The sequence below is a fragment of the Mandrillus leucophaeus genome, unplaced genomic scaffold (genome assembly GCF_000951045.1).
Source record: "Mandrillus leucophaeus isolate KB7577 unplaced genomic scaffold, Mleu.le_1.0 Scaffold669, whole genome shotgun sequence".
In the NCBI taxonomy this organism is placed as follows: Eukaryota; Metazoa; Chordata; class Mammalia; order Primates; family Cercopithecidae; genus Mandrillus; species Mandrillus leucophaeus.
In genome coordinates, this window is record NW_012107241.1 from 216,304 (window position 1) to 233,494 (window position 17,191).

The 17,191-nt window shown below is 47.2% G+C and overlaps 1 protein-coding gene across 1 annotated transcript in view; it reads right to left on the bottom strand.

Annotated features, from left to right (window-relative positions):
• The window catches only part of SCN3B (sodium channel, voltage gated, type III beta subunit), a 28,134-nt gene extending 11,461 nt beyond the window's left edge, over window positions 1-16,673 (bottom strand). The window contains exons 1-5 of the mRNA XM_012001636.1: window positions 16,292-16,673; window positions 15,813-15,892; window positions 7,649-7,812; window positions 4,567-4,792; window positions 299-437 (exon numbers count right to left, since the gene is read on the bottom strand). Of these exons, the coding sequence (XP_011857026.1) occupies window positions 299-437; window positions 4,567-4,792; window positions 7,649-7,812; window positions 15,813-15,867 (584 nt within the window). The 5' untranslated portion in view covers window positions 15,868-15,892; window positions 16,292-16,673. The remainder of the gene's footprint in view (window positions 1-298; window positions 438-4,566; window positions 4,793-7,648; window positions 7,813-15,812; window positions 15,893-16,291) is intronic.
• Between the last annotated feature and the right edge of the window lie 518 nt (window positions 16,674-17,191).

Sequence of the window (17,191 nt, forward strand, 5' to 3'; positions counted from 1 at the left end):
AAAACCATAAAAACCCTAGAAGAAAACCTAGGCAATACCATTCAGGACATAGGCATGGACGATATTTGAATTAAGAGTTTGCCTTACATTTTACAGATGAGAAAAATGAATTTGGGAGAGTTTGCTCCCAAATTCAGTGTCCTCATCTGTAAAATGGGTATAATAATGGTGCCTATCTCTTAAGTAGCAATCAGGAAGAGGGTGGAGGATGAATGTAAACTGCTTAGCACCTCACCTGTGAGAGCAAGCATTCTGAGGGTGCTAGCTTTCATTATTACTTTGGCATCTCTGAACTTACGCGTTTTCTTGGGCTGCCTCTTCGGCTTTTGAGACCTTTCTGTAGCAATATATCATCTCAATGAGCAGCCACAAAGTGAGGAAGACCAGAAGGATGTACATCATGATTTCTGAGACCACAGAGGTGAAGTCCTCTCCGGCTGAAAGAAAGAGAATGAGGCTCAGAATATGCAAGACCAGCAAACCTAGGGCCGTCATTGGAGCCATATTTTAAAATACAGCTTAAATAAAGACTGAGTAAAGAAACTCAAGAAGATGTCAAAGGAATTCCAAATCCTGACTCTCCCACCATTGGCTTTCTCACTGGCTGTCGTCGGTTGCTCAGGAGCCAGGGAAGAGGGAGTGCGATGCCTGGAAGAAGCAGCAGAGCAGTGGAAGGAATCTTGGCCTCAAAGTGAGCTATCTAGAGCTGGCTCTCCATTTTGCTATTTACAGGTATGTAAACAACATTTTCCCTTACTTGAGACTCAGTTTCTTAGTTTGTAGGATGAGGATAATAACACCAGTCAGGGGTTTGTGAATATTACATTATCTAATGTATTTCAGAACGTCTTGTGAGATTAAAAGTCTACACAGATGTAAGGAACATGCCTTATTTCAGCTGCCTCTGTCTTTTGAGCTGCCGATGGTGGAAGGTGGTATTCCTGGGGAGAGAGCATTGGAAAACTCATTCAGGGCCAACACAGACAGCCTCCATGTGATATGCGCATGTTCTCTACAAGTCTGGGTTAGAAACAAGACCTTCCAGGTCATCCCAAAACCAAACATCAATACTGGAGGATTTAGTGTATCAACCACATTGTCCCCAGGGCTGTACATTTGAAACAGTTAGGATCCTGCCATTTCCCTGCTGAAAACTCTTCAATGCTCCACACTGCCCTTACGATGAAGTCCCAACTCTGTTCACATGACATGCAAGGGCCTTCACAATCCAGGCTTTCTTACCTCATTTGCATTTGGTTGGCCAGAAAAAAACTGCTACACACTGTGGTATGTTAGAATCTGTGAACTTTTCTTCCTCTTCCCTCTTCCTGGATTGTGTCTCTCACCTGTGGCTAGTTCTGTGCTAATATCCTCTCCTGCTTTGCAGTCTCCCAGTAGTTCTAGATTCCTATGAGGTCCCACCCTTTGTGAAACCATCCCCAACTTCTCATGCAGAGCTATTCACAACCTTCTCCATGTACTTTTCTTTTCTTTTCTTTCTTTCTTTTTTTTTTTTTTTAGATGGAGCTTCTCTCTTATCACCCAGGTTGGAATGCAATGGCATGATCTCGGCTCACTGAAATCTCCCCCTCCAAGGTTCAAGCAATTCTCCTGCCTCAGTCTCCCAAGTAGCTGACATTACGGGCGCCCACCACCACGCCCAGCTAATTTTTTATACTTTTAGTAGAGATGGAGTTTCACCATGTTGGCCAGGCGGGTCTTGAACTCCTGACCTCAGGTGATCCTCCCGCATTGGCCTCCCAAAGTGCTGGGATTATAGGCGTGAGCCACTGCGCCCAGCCTCCATGCACTTTTCTCATCCATCTGTTATAAGAGTTGTATTGTGTTGATCTTTCTTTTCTGTGGACTGTGTGCTTATTGAGAACATATTTATTTCTGGATTATTTGCCTGCTGTGTAAATCTTAGAATATTTAAAGTGCTCAATAAGTACTTATTGAATGAGTGAAAATAAATATTATCTTATTTGTTTCATGATCAACAAAAAGGAACATGAAAACATACTACATGGCAGATATCCTGATATATCTACTCCTTGCTAGTGGGAGGAATGTTGCAGCTGCCTCTCCCCTTGCCAGCTCTCAACAGCAAGTCAGATTTATGATCTGCAGTTGTCCATTGGATCTAAGTCACCCCCAAATCCTTGGTTGTTAAGAGTACAGCACAGCCTGCCATAACTTTCAGCCCAGAAAGCAGTCCAAAGGCTCCAGGATCATCCAGGTTTCCAGCTGGAGCCAGAGGTTATAGATGCAGTGTGAGGCACATGAGAATGCCGTACAGCTCAAACATCTCACTGGCTTGCTACCACCTGGTGCATTATTTATGATTTGTTTGGCTTAAAGCATGCTTTCTCTTTCAAAATGCAGTATCCCACAAATGGCAATACAGGAAGCTGTCCTCAGTATTTTTAGTTACCTCTAGGTGAAGAGGCCTCAGGTTTCTGCCTTAGGGCCAGGAGGTGACAGCCTATGCCAGAACAAACCCAACTTGAACAAAGAGAACCAGGGAGACCTTCTAGGACCACAGGAATGGAGGACATGTGGGGTTGGTGGGCAGGTGTCATGGTGGGGGAGGGGTACGTAGCTCTGAGCAAGATGAGGGCAGGGAGTATCTGATGTCACAGAGGCAAAAAAGGAAAGAAAAAAGAAAAAAGTGGCAGGTGGTGGGGGTGGTGGCGGCAGGAAAAGCAGCAGTGGAAAGAAAGCCCGCAGGATAGGCAAACAATCTGGATTTTCGTCCTGCTTCCAGTGCTAATTTGCTTCATGTCCCTGAGCAAGCCCCTTGCTCTTGCAGAGAACTCTTCTCCCAGCCACAAAATGAGGGGCACCAGAGCTGCACCCTCCAATCACCTGGGGAGTCATTCAACTCGCATATGACCTCACTCACCCCTGCCGATCTCACACCTGCAAGGGTGCTGCAGAGGTGTCTACATTTGGAGGAAGCCAATGTGGGCAAGTCTGATGTCTGCCCTTTATCCAGAGGCTCTGGATTAAATAAATGATATCCACGCTTCCTTCACACCCGACCATCCACGAGGCTCTGTGGCTCTGATAATAAACTTGTTTTTCCTTCTGTTTTTACCCGAGGCTTGCTCTGGTGCCTGGCAGACGAACTAGCTCAGCCTTGCCACACTTCCCACCAGCTATGCACGAGGGTCTCTGGAGCCAAAAGCCTGAGCGAGCAGAGGTGGAGACAGTTGGACACTGTGCTAGGGTCTGGCAGGCACCAACCGAAAGTTCCAGACGGTGACCAGGAGAGGGCGCCAGGGCCCCACCCCGGGAGGAAAGGCATGTAACAAACGGGGGCTAAAGGAACTTCAGAACAGGGGAGTACCTTAGAGAGCCCCTGGCCCACCCCTTCATTTCACACCAGAGCAGCGGGGCTCAGAGCAGGGAAGTGACTCATCGGGTCTGAATTTAGGAGCCCTGAGAGTCCTTCTGCACTTTCAGAATTGACCTACCTTCCATTTTAGTCATATCGTCTGACCCGTTCGTTCATTCACTCTGAGGACTGAAACTTTGCTTCATTATTTTTATCACAACGACATGATAAAAAATGAATAAACCTGTGGCCTGGAGGTTAGGATTCCTGGAACCTTTTTTCTAAGAAGAGCCCTGTCTTTAACTTGATCTTTTCTTTCATGCCCCCCGCTTTGGCCGGCTCACCAGCAGTGATAATGCTGGAGATAGACTGAGAAAGGCTGGAACTCCCCGCTCAGGATGCAGGACTCCGGTTGCAACAGAAACACCTGAGTTAGGCTGCTGAAAGGCCTTCCCACGCACGAACACAGAACTAGCTGTAGGAGTCCAAAGATATTAAACAAGGCTAGAGAGCTATTGACCTGTCCCCTTCTCCCAGCAGAGAATGAACTATGTAATAAGAGATGCCACAGATGGGGAAGGGGTGGCACGTGTGATTACTGTGAAGCAAGACAAAAGAAGAAAAGATTGTCAAACTTTGGTTTAGAGAGAGGTTCTCAAAGTGCGGTCCCAGCAAGCAGCACTGCCTGCCAGGCAGCGTGTCACGCAATGCAAACGCTCAGGCTCCACCGACAAAAGCAGAAAGGCTGGCTTCCCAAAAGCCCTGCAGGAGATTTTGAGGTTTGCTAATGTTTGAGAACCCCTGGCTTAGAGGCATGTATTGCCTCCAGGCAGAAGGAGAGATGACTTCGAGGTAACCTCATGAGATTTCTCTGAGCCCACTGAGTCAGGGATTCAACATAGGCCAGAGAAGAAGGCCTAGCTGAATCAGTAGCTTTAGGCCTCATGGAGGCTAGCCTCTTTCTCCGGGACCAGGAAGAGCTCATTCTATCATCTCCAAGCCTTTCTGCTTTGAGGAAAGGCACAGAAAGACAAGCTGCTTGGGCGGTTTACAGGAAGCTGGCCACCAGAGGAAGATGGGTCAATGGTGACATTTGTAGATGTCATCATTCCAAATACACAGGTTTTGCACTCTTTAAGGGCCTTACTCATGTGGAAAACTGCTGTCCTACCCTTCCCTGTCCACAGAGAGCGGGACGCCCTAGAGACTCTGTGCCTCAGCCTCACCCTCCTCGGTGACTCTTAGGGGGATCAGCCGCGTTGTCTTCACAAAGGGCCGATGCGCCTCAAACTCAAACTCCCGGGACACATTGCAGGTGTAGAGGCCAGAGTCGTTCAGAGTGACGTTGAGCACAGTGATGGACACGTCCTGCAGGTCCTTGCTGCCATTCCACTGCAGGCGCCCCTGAAAGGGGCTCTCCACCTCCTGATGGCCATTCCGATACTCGTAGATCTGCAAATAGAGGAGCAGACGAGGGTAGGGCCAGGAGAGGAGATGGCAGGAGAAAGCTGAGTTACGGACAAGGCAGAGAAAAGAAGCAGAATTGTGCATGGACAGGGAAGAGAGGGAACAATGTCACCAGCAGACCCAGAATGTGGGGGTGGGATGAAGAGGCACAGAGGAGGGTAGGGAAGGGAGCAAAGACAAGGAAGGACAGGCAGAGGCAGCAAGCATCAGCGCATGTGGACATGGTGAGGACAGAGGCAGCCAGGGGTGTGCAGGAAGAAGCTTGGCAGAAAAGAAAGCAGTGGAAAGAGGGAGAACAAAGGCAGGCAGGAGAAGGGTATGGGAGCCCAGGAGGCGGACATTGAGAGAAAGACAGGATTGGAAAGAGACAGAAGGAGAGAACAAGAGAGTAAGATGTGTCCCAGGGCCGCCAGCAAGAGAACAAGGTAGAGACAGCAAGACAGGCAGATTCATTAGTAATAAAGACATGTGAAAGCCTTGGCTTTAAAACTGGACTCTCTGTGCTGGTACTCATCAGGGGCTGTGGGACAGGCTGGGCCAGGCCACAGGAAGGGGGCCCAGGATGCTGAAGCATGGCAGATGAGCAGAGAGCCATCACCAGAGAGGCACACGTCACATCTTTTGCTTTGGACTGAACTTTAACTGAAATCTCATCTTTTAAATTTCTTTCCTCAACACTTCCACCCTCTGACATAACACACCTTTTTTTCCTCTCTCTCTATAGCTGTGCTGGCTATTCTAGTCTCCACTAGCCACAGGTAGCTACTTAAATTCAATTTCTTAAAAATTAAATAAAATGTAAAACTCAATTCCTCCATGGCACTGGCCACATTTCAATTATTCATAGCCACATGTGGCCAGTGGCCACTGTATCGCACAGCACAGACAGAGAAGGTTGCCACAATCACACACATTTCTATGAGACAGCCTTGCTCTGGACTTCCATGGCTGTTTTTGCTGTCATCATTTTATTTTTCATTTTCTTCTTCTCCTTCTGATCCACCTCACTTTGGGCAGACCTGGAAGCATCTATCAGTGGCAGCTATCAGTGGTACATGACCAGGCCTGAAGTCCCTGGGGGCCTTTGCATCTGGCCAAGCCATCCAGCCTCCTGCAGCTGGGGGCTAGCCTCAGTTGCAGCTTCATTGACGTGTCACTGTCAAACCTGAGCCAGGCTCTGGGAAGTCTCCGCTGGTCCCAGTCTTGGCACCTGACTGTAGCAAATTTACATCAGAATGGCACATAGAAGCTAGAGTCAGAAATGAGTTCGGCTTTAGGATAGTGAGAAAGAAGAGCAAGCTAAACCCAGTTTCACCCTTCTGTTGTCTCCGTTACAAATCTTTGTGAAGGAGAAACTTGCTCCCAGGAAGGCAAAGCAGTGCCATAAAAAGGGCCTTGTATCTGCTGTTAGACCACCTGGCTCAAGTCTAAGCTGTCTTAGTTATTAATTAAACTTCTTTGAACCTCAGTTTCCTCATTTCTGTGTCTATCTTTTCTCTAGCAAACACTTAACATAGTGCTTACTATATTCCAGAAGCTATTTTTAATGCATTAAAAATTATAGCTCATGAGTCCTGGTAACAGCCCTATAATTTGGCTATGCTTTATATCCCCACTTTAAAAATGACGAAACCGAGGCACAGAAAGGTTGACCAACATGTCCAAAGACACAGAGTTAATAAGTGTGAAGTCAAGAATCAAACCCAGGCGACCTGGCTCCAGAGTCAGTGAAGGAGTAAATAATGGTCATCTCCAAGGTGGTATTCAAAATGTATGACAACTGACCAGGCGCGGTGGCCCACGCCTGGAATCCCAGCACTTTGGGAGGCCGAGGTGGGTGGATCACCTGAGGCCAGGAGTGACCAGCCTGGCTAACATGGCAAAACTCTTTCTGTACTAAAAATACAAAAATTAGCTGGGCATGGTGGTGCATGCCTGTAGTCCCAGCTACTGGGGAGGCTGAGTTGGGAGAATCACTTGAACCTGGGAGGTGGAGATTGCAGTGAGTGAGATCATGCCACTGCACTCCAGCTAGGTGACAAAGGGAGACTCCTTTGAGAGAGAGAGAGAGAGAGAGAGAATATATACATACATACATATATACGTGTGTGTGTGCGCGCATGTGTGTGTGTGTGTGTGTATATATATATATGACAACCACTTTGCCACTGGCACCAACCAACCAGAACTGACATTGGCCATGGTGCAGGAGCAGAATCTGGAAGACTCCCTGCTCTGCCAGGAGCGAATCTCTCAGTTTCCAAATCACGGATAAGTCTGGGGGTTCAGCCACTTAGGAGACTTGGCACAGCAAGTATCCATGAGAGAACTGTCTAAAATAATTTATTCGCTGATGTGGCTGTACTGGGTGTCCCGGGTGAATATCACCCTTGGATCACTCTTGGTCATCCCTGTCATTCCTATTTCACTAGGACTGTAGGAGTTAAAGGAGCTAACCTTTGTTATTTCACATAATGATGCTTTGTGTTATTCCCATTTATTTATTAATTTAATGCATATAATAGGATGGCACAGAAGATTAGATGAAAACACCTGCAAAACGCCTGTCAGGGTGCCTATCACATAGTAGGCTTTATGGCTTATCTCTTTCCTCTGCTTCCTCCAGCCTATAATCAAGGGTGCTTGCAGCTGGCCCAGTGCCCTTTCTTTCAAACAAGCTGGGGCTTCACTAAGGCTGTCAGTTATCTGCTGAGGAGCTGTCAGTGTTTGAAAGAGAAAGAGCCAGTGTTTGCTAGCTCGGCATCCCCCAGACTGTCAGGAGCCAAGCTGGGAACGGCAGAGGCCAGCAGAAGAAAGGCCAGAGTCAGCAGTCTAACATACAAGGAAATCTTTACCGCCCTCGGGCCTGTAGAACCATTCCACCACCGTGGTGGCCTCCACCTCCTCTCTCTTCATGCAGGAGATGCAGCGCAGCTTCATGGGGTTGCCCTGCACAGCCTCCGTCTCCGAGGGCACTTCCACACACACGGGGAAGCAGACACTGGCTGCAGGGAGGACAGGTGACAGGGAAGGAACAGCAGGTGGGGGAGAGGGGCACAGGAGAGAGGCATTGGAGAAGAAGGAGGGAGGGAGGAGAGACAGAGAAGGAAGAGTCATGAGGCGAACTTGAAAAAAGTCACGCGCACGTGTCTACACCCTCACCTGCGCTCCCTGAGTGTACAGGCTCAGAACAGGTACACACTGGAGGCCTAGACCTCCAATGTAGACATTGACTGAAATCCTTCCCCCGGAGGCAGTGGAGATGCAGCACAGTAAATTACACTTGAGCCCTGCCCTCTAAGTCTTACAGCCCAAGTGGGAGACCGGGCATGCGCCTACCCAGCGACCATCCATCCCCCTTCATTCCCCTACCATTCATTAAAATCCACTCTCTGCCAGGTCTGATGCTAGACTAGAGATGCGAAGATGAATAAAACACTAACTATGCCCTACGTGCGTTTATAACCTAATAGGGAACACAATTCCTAACCAGGGATTAAACCTGACCACAGCAAGTAACACACTCATGCTATGTTCTGCTCACAGAAGACAGGCAGTTAGTTACTCCCAGCTGGCCTGGGGAGAAAGGAAGAGAAGGATGGTGAAACATGAGGCTAGAAAGGTAGACAGGACCCACGCTGTGAAGACCGCCGTGTGTCCCTTCCAGTGTGAGGTATCAAATGTTTTAAAGCCATGGAGAGATGTAATTATATCTGTGTTGCATGAAAACTGTAGGTAATTCTGACACATGGTGGAGGTTGGAGCAGCAGTGAAGAAAATGGCGAGCGGACCACTAGGCTGGAGCAATGGTCTATGCAGAGGAGTATAGTGAGGCAAGTTAAAATCTGGAGGGGGTCAGACTGTGGGACACCTTGCATGCCACACAGAGGTCTAGACTTGGTGTTTCTGCCCTCTGGAAACTTGAAGTCTGCTTTTTAAAAGGAGGCAAGTATATCAGCTTGATAATTCAGAATAACTTGAGTGGGACAAGGCTGCCAGCAAAACATGTGCAAATGTGGGCTGCATTAACAGATGTACAGTGTGCAGGAGGAAGGAGGCGTAGCTTCTTGGCACTGCTTTTGGAACAAATCTGGACTATTACGATCAGTTCAGGATGTCATATTTTAAAAAAGGAAGTTGTTCAAAGAGTGCATGCCCAGAGGTGAAGGAGATGGTGAAGGGTCTGGAGATAAAGTCTGGTGAGGAACAAATGGGAGGACTTGAGTTGCTTAGCTTGGACACAGAACATATCTGTCTTCAAATATTTGAAGGCTGGCAGGTGGAAGAGAAATATGATTCTGCGCAACCCTAAAAGTTATAAGAAAAAAGTAAGTTTAATGCAATAAAAAAAGAATTTGCTGGTTTTAGAGCTGTTCACAAATGCAAATAACTGAATGGTAAGAGAGTGTACACAGCATTGTTTGGGATATTTGAAAGTAAGAGGAGGCCAGGTGCTGTGTCTCACACCTGTAATCCCAGCATTTTGGAGGCTAAGGTGGGAGGACTGCTTGATGTCAGGGGTCTGAGACCAGCCTGGGCAACACAGTGAGACCCCTGAGTCTACAAAAATAAAATAAAATAAAAATTAGGCAAACATGAAAGCACACAACTGTAGTCCCAGCCACTCAGGAGGTAAGAAGATTGCTTGAGCCCAGGAGTTTGAGGTTGCAATGAGCTATGATGGCACCACTGCACTCCAGACTGGCTGACAGAGTAAGATCCTATCTCTTAAAAAAAAAAAAAAAAAAAAAAAAGTTGGCCACCACGGATTCTTACATTAGAATTAGAATTAGACTTTGAAGATCCCTTCTGATGCTATTTTTTCGTGAATTAATAATAAAAACAGAACCCCCAGAAAAAGAGAAATATTACACACTGACATTTAAAAACTAGTCCACTGTTAATGGTCAGCCTGTTCATCTCGTGGCAGAGCGCTCTTTCCTAAAAGCAGGGGACAGTTTTATTTAGAGCTTAACATGACACTGACATAAATGAATTTTGAGTCCAAAAACTGTGTTTGATTGACTTAGAAGGCAGTGTAGTTCATTTTAAAATATAGAGTTTAAAAATGAGTGGCACCATAATTAACTTAAAGTTTTAAAAATCCAGGTAAAATAAATTTAATTGGGTTTTCAACTCTCCAGCAAGCTGGGCAAGTCTTATCTGACAGTCTTCTAGAGGGCCTAGTGCTTCTGCAGATGGTGAGCCACTTTAATGGAGAGGGGGCCCACATCTAGGGAGAACTGATCAGAAACATCTTCGGCATGTGATGAGTTTGAAGTGTTGATTATAGATCTGATTGAACAAAAAGGAAATGTGGTTTGTGCAAAAGTTTGTGAGTCGCAGAGGGGTAGAGGCTATGTAGCAGGAACTCCATGTAGCATGGAAACTTGAGGCACATTCATATTTAATGATAAATTCATTCATTTCATGTTGACAAACTCAGAAGTGGAGTAAGAAGTCTCAAGGCATGCACAGTTACAATTATAGAGGCAAGGTGAAGATAGAATTTGACAACTGAAGAGCTGGGTTTGATGTACTATGTGATCTCTCTGAGACTCAGTTTATTCATCAACATAATTCTGAAAATTACATCTCTCTAGTAGGTTTGTCATGAGAGTTCTATGGCTTAATTTACATGAACATGCTTTGTACAAATGTCATTATTCATGTTATTCTATCCTTTGTTTATTTCACAAATATACTGAGTACCTTCTGGGTGCCAGGCATTATTCTAGGCACGACGAATACACCAGAAAACAAAATAGAAGAATCCCTGTTTTATGGAGCCTACATTCCAGTGGAGGTAGAGGGAAAACAGTAACATTAAATGGTAAAAAGTTCTGTGAGAAAAAACAAAACAGTACAGGAGAGAGCGTGTTCACAGGATCATTGGAGGATGGCCTTTCTGAGAAGGTATCATTGAGCAGGCACTGAAGAAAAGAAATGAGGGTATAAGCTATACACATCTGTGTGAAGCATGTCAAACACAGGAAATTGCTACTCAAGGGCTTAAGGGGCCCAAAGGAGTGTATTTGTCATGCTCAACAGACAGCAAACAGCCCAATGTGGAAATTACGGCAAACAAAGTGAGAATAGAAGGGGATGAAGTAGTGGGAGGGATGGGCAGGGCCAGATCGCGGCAGGTCTTATTGGTCATGTGACAACCTTGGCATTTGCTTAGAGTAACATAGGAGCAGCAGAAGGTTCTGAGAGGAAGAATGATGGGATCTGATTTGTGCAAGATCATATGATCTGATGCTGCATTGGGAATAAACTGATGAAGTGAAAGACACAAGGGTGGAATCAAAACAGTTAAGAGGCCTGGTACAGGGATCGGATTGGAAGACGATTTTGTTTGGGTGAAGATGACAGTAGAGCTGGTGGTGTTTGAAAGAAATGAAATGAAAGAAATGAAAGAAAATGATTTGCTGGATTAACATCTTTGATTAGGTGAGAGGTGATGTGCTCTAGGGAACAAGTAGATGGGATGGCAGAGATAGAAGCACAGTTAGTTCATTTATAGTTAATGGAGGGAAGGCAGTCAGGATGGCAATTGGGATATGGCAGCAAGTGGGGTAGCCCCTCTCCTTTCTGGGTTGCCCCTAAGGTAATAATAATCCAAGGTATTATCATAGAGCAAGTCCCACTGCTTCCCTTCTAGTCAAAATCCAGTTTCAGGGCATGAGAACTCTGCTCATGTGATCCTGGAGAGTACATTGAAAAATGGCCACAAAGTCTCCCCACCTCTGTTTGCTTGCCTTGTGCAGTATGACTTGCTGCTCCTTGCTTCAAGAGGTAACATCTGTTTCTCCATCCCTTGAGTCTTCAGCACACCACTGCCTTTCTCTTTCTCTTTCTCTTCTTTTCTTTCTTTTCTTTTCTTTTCTTTCTCTTTGTCTCCTTCTCTCTCTCTCTTTCTTTCTTTCTCTCTTCTTTCTTTCTCCTTCCTTCCTTCCTTCCTTTCTCTCTTTGTCTCTTTCTTTCTTTCCTTTCTTTCTTTTTCTTTCTCCTTCCTTCCTTCCTTCTTTCCTTCTTTCTTTTGATGGAGTTTTGCTCTTGTTGCCCAGGCTGGAGTGCAATGGCACGATCTCGGCTTACCACAACCTCCGTCTCCTGGGTTCAAACAATTCTCCTGCCTCAGCCTCCTGAGTACCTGGGATTACGGGCGCCCACCATCATGCCTGGCTGATTTTTGTATTCTTAGTAAAGACGGGGTTTCACTATGTTTGCCAGGCTAGTCTCAAACTTCTGACCTCAGGTGATCCACCCACCTTGGCCTCCCAAAGTGCTGGGATTACAGATGTGAGCCACCGTGCCCGGCCCACCACTGTCTTTCTTTCTATGAAGCCCTTTAGGTATTCAAAGAAGGCTGTAAATATGGCAGGAGCTCAACCTACATTGCTGACTAAAAGTAACAAACTCTTGGAATAATGTTGACCAAATCATTTGACCTTTGTTCTTCTCTTCAATTTCCATAATAATAATGAAGAAATGTATGAGAAAGAAAACCATGATGTATTAATAATGATCATATTTCACTAAGGAGTAGCATCCATCTATCATAGGTGGATAATAAAGTATTATGAACCAACTTCTCTGAGGCCCTCAAATCTTTCTCTTCCTTGGACGTTGCCAAATTTTTCCTTCTAAGATTGCTCTAAAATGCTTTCCTTTGCACTGAGATAATGAAAAATTTGATTAGAATATAAACAATTTCCAAAAAGGGGTAATAAATGAAGTTATTTTTAGATTCTGACACCCTGACGTGACTTGGTCTGCCGATTTAGCTGGTCACTTAGGGCCTTGAATAGGATGCATGAAGGACCACTAGGGGAAGAGAGGAAAACACTGCCTAATGCACAGGGCAACTAGAATGGCAGGCCTGGAGAGGAAGGGCAGAGAAGGTACTAGGTGCTAGTAGGTGAGGCCCTAGGACAGGCGATGGTGTAGGGGAGGGATGGGATGGTAGCTCAGAAGAGAAATGGGAGGACAGGTGCCCTCCTGGCGATTGTGTCCATGAGAGGTGCTGGAAGGAGCACTGGAAGACTGAAATCAGAAAACAAGGTTCTCTAGCAAGTCCTTTCCCTTTCCTGAGCTCATTTTCTCACCTCTAAACTGGAAAGAACACTCTTTCCCCTGACTACCTTGGGGAGAGATATGAGGACCGAAACAAGCAATGTATTGAAAATTACTTTGTAAACTGTGATGCACAGGCAAGTATAGGGTTTTATTTATTTATTTTTTCAAAGGCTGGGCATGATGACTCATGCCTATAATCCTAGAACTATGGGAGGCTGAAGCAGGAGGATTACTTGAGCCCAGGAGTTAGAGACCAGCCTGGGTAATATGGCGACACATTGTCTGTATTAATTTTTTTAAAAAAATCTCTTTAAAAAGTAAAAATTATTACATGCTTTAATAAAGGAAATAAGGAAACTTTTTTCCATGCATGCAGAAAGTAAATGGAAAGACTCTTTCCCTTCATATTGTATATCATATTAAAAAATCAACTTTGGAAGGGGGAATGCATCTAACCCAGCATTGTCCAATATTGGAATTACATACAAATCAAATGAAATTGTGTCTGTGAAGGGAGGCTGTTTTTCGTTCTTTTTTTCCTTTTTTTTTTTTTTTCTTTTGAGATGGAGTCTCGCCCTGTTGCCCAGGCTGGAGTGCAGTGGCACTATCTTGGCTCACTGCAACCTCTGCTTCCCAGGTTCAAGCAATCCTCCTGCCTCAGCCCCCCAGTAGCTGGGATTACAGGCATGCACCACCATGCCTGACTGATTTTTGTATTTTTAGTAGAGATGGGGTTTTGCCATGTTGGCCAGGCTGGTCTTGAACTCCTGACCTCAGGTGATCCACCCACCGCAGCCTCCCAAAGTGTTGAGATTACAGGCATGAGCCACAGCGCCTGGCGAAGGGAGGCTGTTTTTCTTACATGTAACAACCAGGTATCCTGAACCACTGCTCGTTCCCTTCCACAGCCTTTCAGTTTGGTGAGACAACACTCAGGTTGCAAAGAAACTGAGAATGGGCAAAGATGGGCATACTGTGTACACTTCTTCCAAAGTTTTTTTGGGGTTGGGGAGGGGATGGACACTCTGTCAATTCTAGCAATATTCTTCAAAGATTTCTCTACCGTTTGTCTGTGGAGCTAAAAAGGATGTTAGATATCACCCGTGCCAACTTCCAAACATTACACAGAAAGAACCAGATAGCACTCTAAGGTTGTTACATCGTAAGCTAGTGGCAAAATTGAGACTCCAATGCAGGTTGCACAAGTTCTAGTTAAAAGATTCTTGGATGATAGCATGTTCTCTCCCTCCACTGCAATTCAGAAAGGGATCTCAAAATCTTAGATTAGAGTTTAGGAAGAATGTCTCTGCAGAGACTCACCCCAACCCTTATCTACAACTTCAGCTCTACCTACATTCTTTTTATATGGCCAGGCTATCATCTTCTATGCCTCCTGTCCCCAGCCTTAGTCTCCTCTGAGAAAATTTCAGCCTTAATCTTCAAGGCAGGTGAGATCATTGGCAACCTATTATGGCTACTCCGTCTCCAGGTCTGGTACTCTATTGGGGATGGCTGGTGATGAGTCTGCCCTTGGGGCTGACTTTACCTCCCTCCTCGACCTTCCTAGTAGTCTGTCTCATCAGGCATTTTGACAGGAAGCTTGGCTCTGCCTCTGGTCACATGCAAAATCCAGATAATGCTGGCAGCTAGAGTTAGTCCTGGAGGCTTGAAAAAGTAATACTAAAGCAAAGAGGCAGTTCCCATCAGCATGTCTGCCACCATATAGGCTGGATGAGTTTCATGCCAACCATGTTCAGGCGTGAACATAAGCTCACATGCCTCGTTTCAGGGAGGCAGGTGGGTACAATTGTGTGCAATTACCCTGGGTATTGATTTTAGCACGGAGAAAGGTAGCTAAGATCATGTAAAGCAATCTATCTGCTGAAGAGAACCTATATTTTATCTGAGGATCTAATCATAGACACCAAGGCAGAGATGCCCAGAACTATGACGCCCCACCCCCCACCATACACACACTACTATACTCTCACCCATGCATTCTGATGTCTATACTAACATGCTCAGACACATGCTAATGCATACATCCAGACACTGAAATATATTTACAGACAGTAAAACATTGTCTCAATCACACAATTAGACATTATCATATAGACTCAACTCCCTTTACACACATTCAGGCACTCCAAGACCGTTTCTGACACTCTCCTCAGTCTTTACTGTTCCAAGTGTAAGATTCCCTTATTTGGAGAGGGAAGGTCACCTCAGTCTCTCACAGCTGACAAGCAATAATCTATCCACCTTTGAAGGCAAAAACCCAGCTCTCCTCCCCAAACACCAAAGCATCTTAGTTCCACAGGTTCATGCAAACAAATAAACAAACAAACAAAAAAAAGAAAGATGCGTTTCACAGTTGCCTATTTATTTACTATATAGCAGTAAATGGCTGAAGCCTGTTTTCTTCCCATTCCTTGTTAAAATTAAGAAGATGATGAGCAACTAAAGTATTTTCACTCTCAAAATTCATGCATCCAGCTTTCATGTTTGTTTATTTTTTAATATACAGAAACGAATTTGAAGACCCAGTAAGCTTTCCAGGAGTATGGACTCCTTGATGAGATATAAAATGTAACACACAGGAGGTTTTTGTTCGTGAACGTGACTGCATTTCCTTTCAGCAAAGGGAAAGGGAAAAAATACTTTGGAATGATCAGGAAACTGGAGGAAGGGCGGAAGAATCACCAAAGGAGGTTGGAGAATACCGGGAAAGGGCGGTGGGGAGGCGCCTTTCCAATCTCAGAATCCCAGCTCTCATGGAACCCCTGCGATCTCCATGTCTGGCAGATATGCACAGAGGGAAGCCAGCCAGAGCTCTTTTCTGTCACCAACGACATCAATGTGTTATTATTGTTAGCATTATTACTGTTACCTGCATGTGGCATGGCGAGGTGCTGGTACTTACCCCAGTAGATAAGCACGAGAGAAACCAGGGGAAACAATCTGTTGAAGGCAGGCATCTTCTGGGGCTGGCGGCTTCCGAGGCTACACAGAGAGATTCCCTCGGTCAAGGACTGCGCCCTCTCAGATTCTTTCGAGGAAACCCTTTGGGACGAACTGCCCCCAGGGGGCGACTTTCTGACCGAAGGAAGGGCCGAGCACCGGTGCCTGGGGAGGCCCTGGGGGCTTTTGGAGCCGGGCGGGGGCTTTGGACCCAAAGCGACCCCACTGAACCTCCCCACTTCGAGGGAGATAATCAGCCGCTCCGCAACCGCTCTCTCCGGCGCTCAGCACCACGGACAGTCGCCTCCCCGCCCACCCCGGAACTCCAGCTTCCACTCGCGCCCCTGCCTCGCTCGTTTGCGTCCAGGGCAAGCTCAGCTCGGAAGGGAGTCGCACTGCTGGCCTAGCAGCCAGGCTGTCGAAGGGTCCAGGTTGATTCACCTCTCGTCTCCCCAGGATCTGCTGCACTCGGACTGGGATCCTCCGAGCCCCGCGGCTCCTGCTTCGTCCACCCTGACCGCTTCTTCAGCTGGGCGTGTCCCCACAACCGAAGCCGCCGGGGCCGCCCGTCTGGGCTACAGAACGCGTTCCACGTCGGTGCCGTCCACGCCCGCCCACGGCTCCCCGGGGAGGTGCAGCGGGGCCGGGAAGGAAGCGGCAGCTCTCGTTCGGCCGGCGATGTCAGAGGTTGGGGGGTGGGTGTAGAGGGGGAGCCCCTTCCCGGGAGCTCGCCCCCGGATGGTGCGGGGCCCCGACCCCGGGTGGCGGGTGATCAGCAACCCTTCTCTAGGCTCCCAGGCCGTGTGTGCTGTCAGCCCTGACATGCGCAGGCGGCTCTCCGCCCCCACCGCCGCCCCGGACCCTCCCCCTAGTGCACACTCCCCACCCCCTAATGGGCGTGCCCCTCCCAGTGCCCAGCGCCGCGCCGAGCGGGGGCGGAGCCGGGAGCGGCGCAGACACTTTCAGCCCGGAGATCTCCGCTCGCGCGCTGGCTGGTTTCTCCAGGTCTCCCTCTCGCGCCGCCGCACCTCCCCCGAGCTCGAGCGCACCGCCGCCCTCGGCTCACGCCCTCCAGGCAAACCCACTCAGCTCCCGCACGGACTTGCCGGGTGTAGCTCCGGGAAGGGGAGGGCCAGAGCTCTTTCAGGCAATGATGTCATCTGCAAGGCGCGCTGTACGCGGTTCCTAGCTTCGCCTCCCAGACCCCATCCCTTCCAGTTCTCGCTGTCTATCCTTTGTCTAGCCTTGATTAATTGGCCCCGGACACAGCAAACTCAGCAAGATGATCCCTGTTTAGGGCAAATGGGGTAGAGATGAGGCGCACCTGTTCCTGTGTTCACC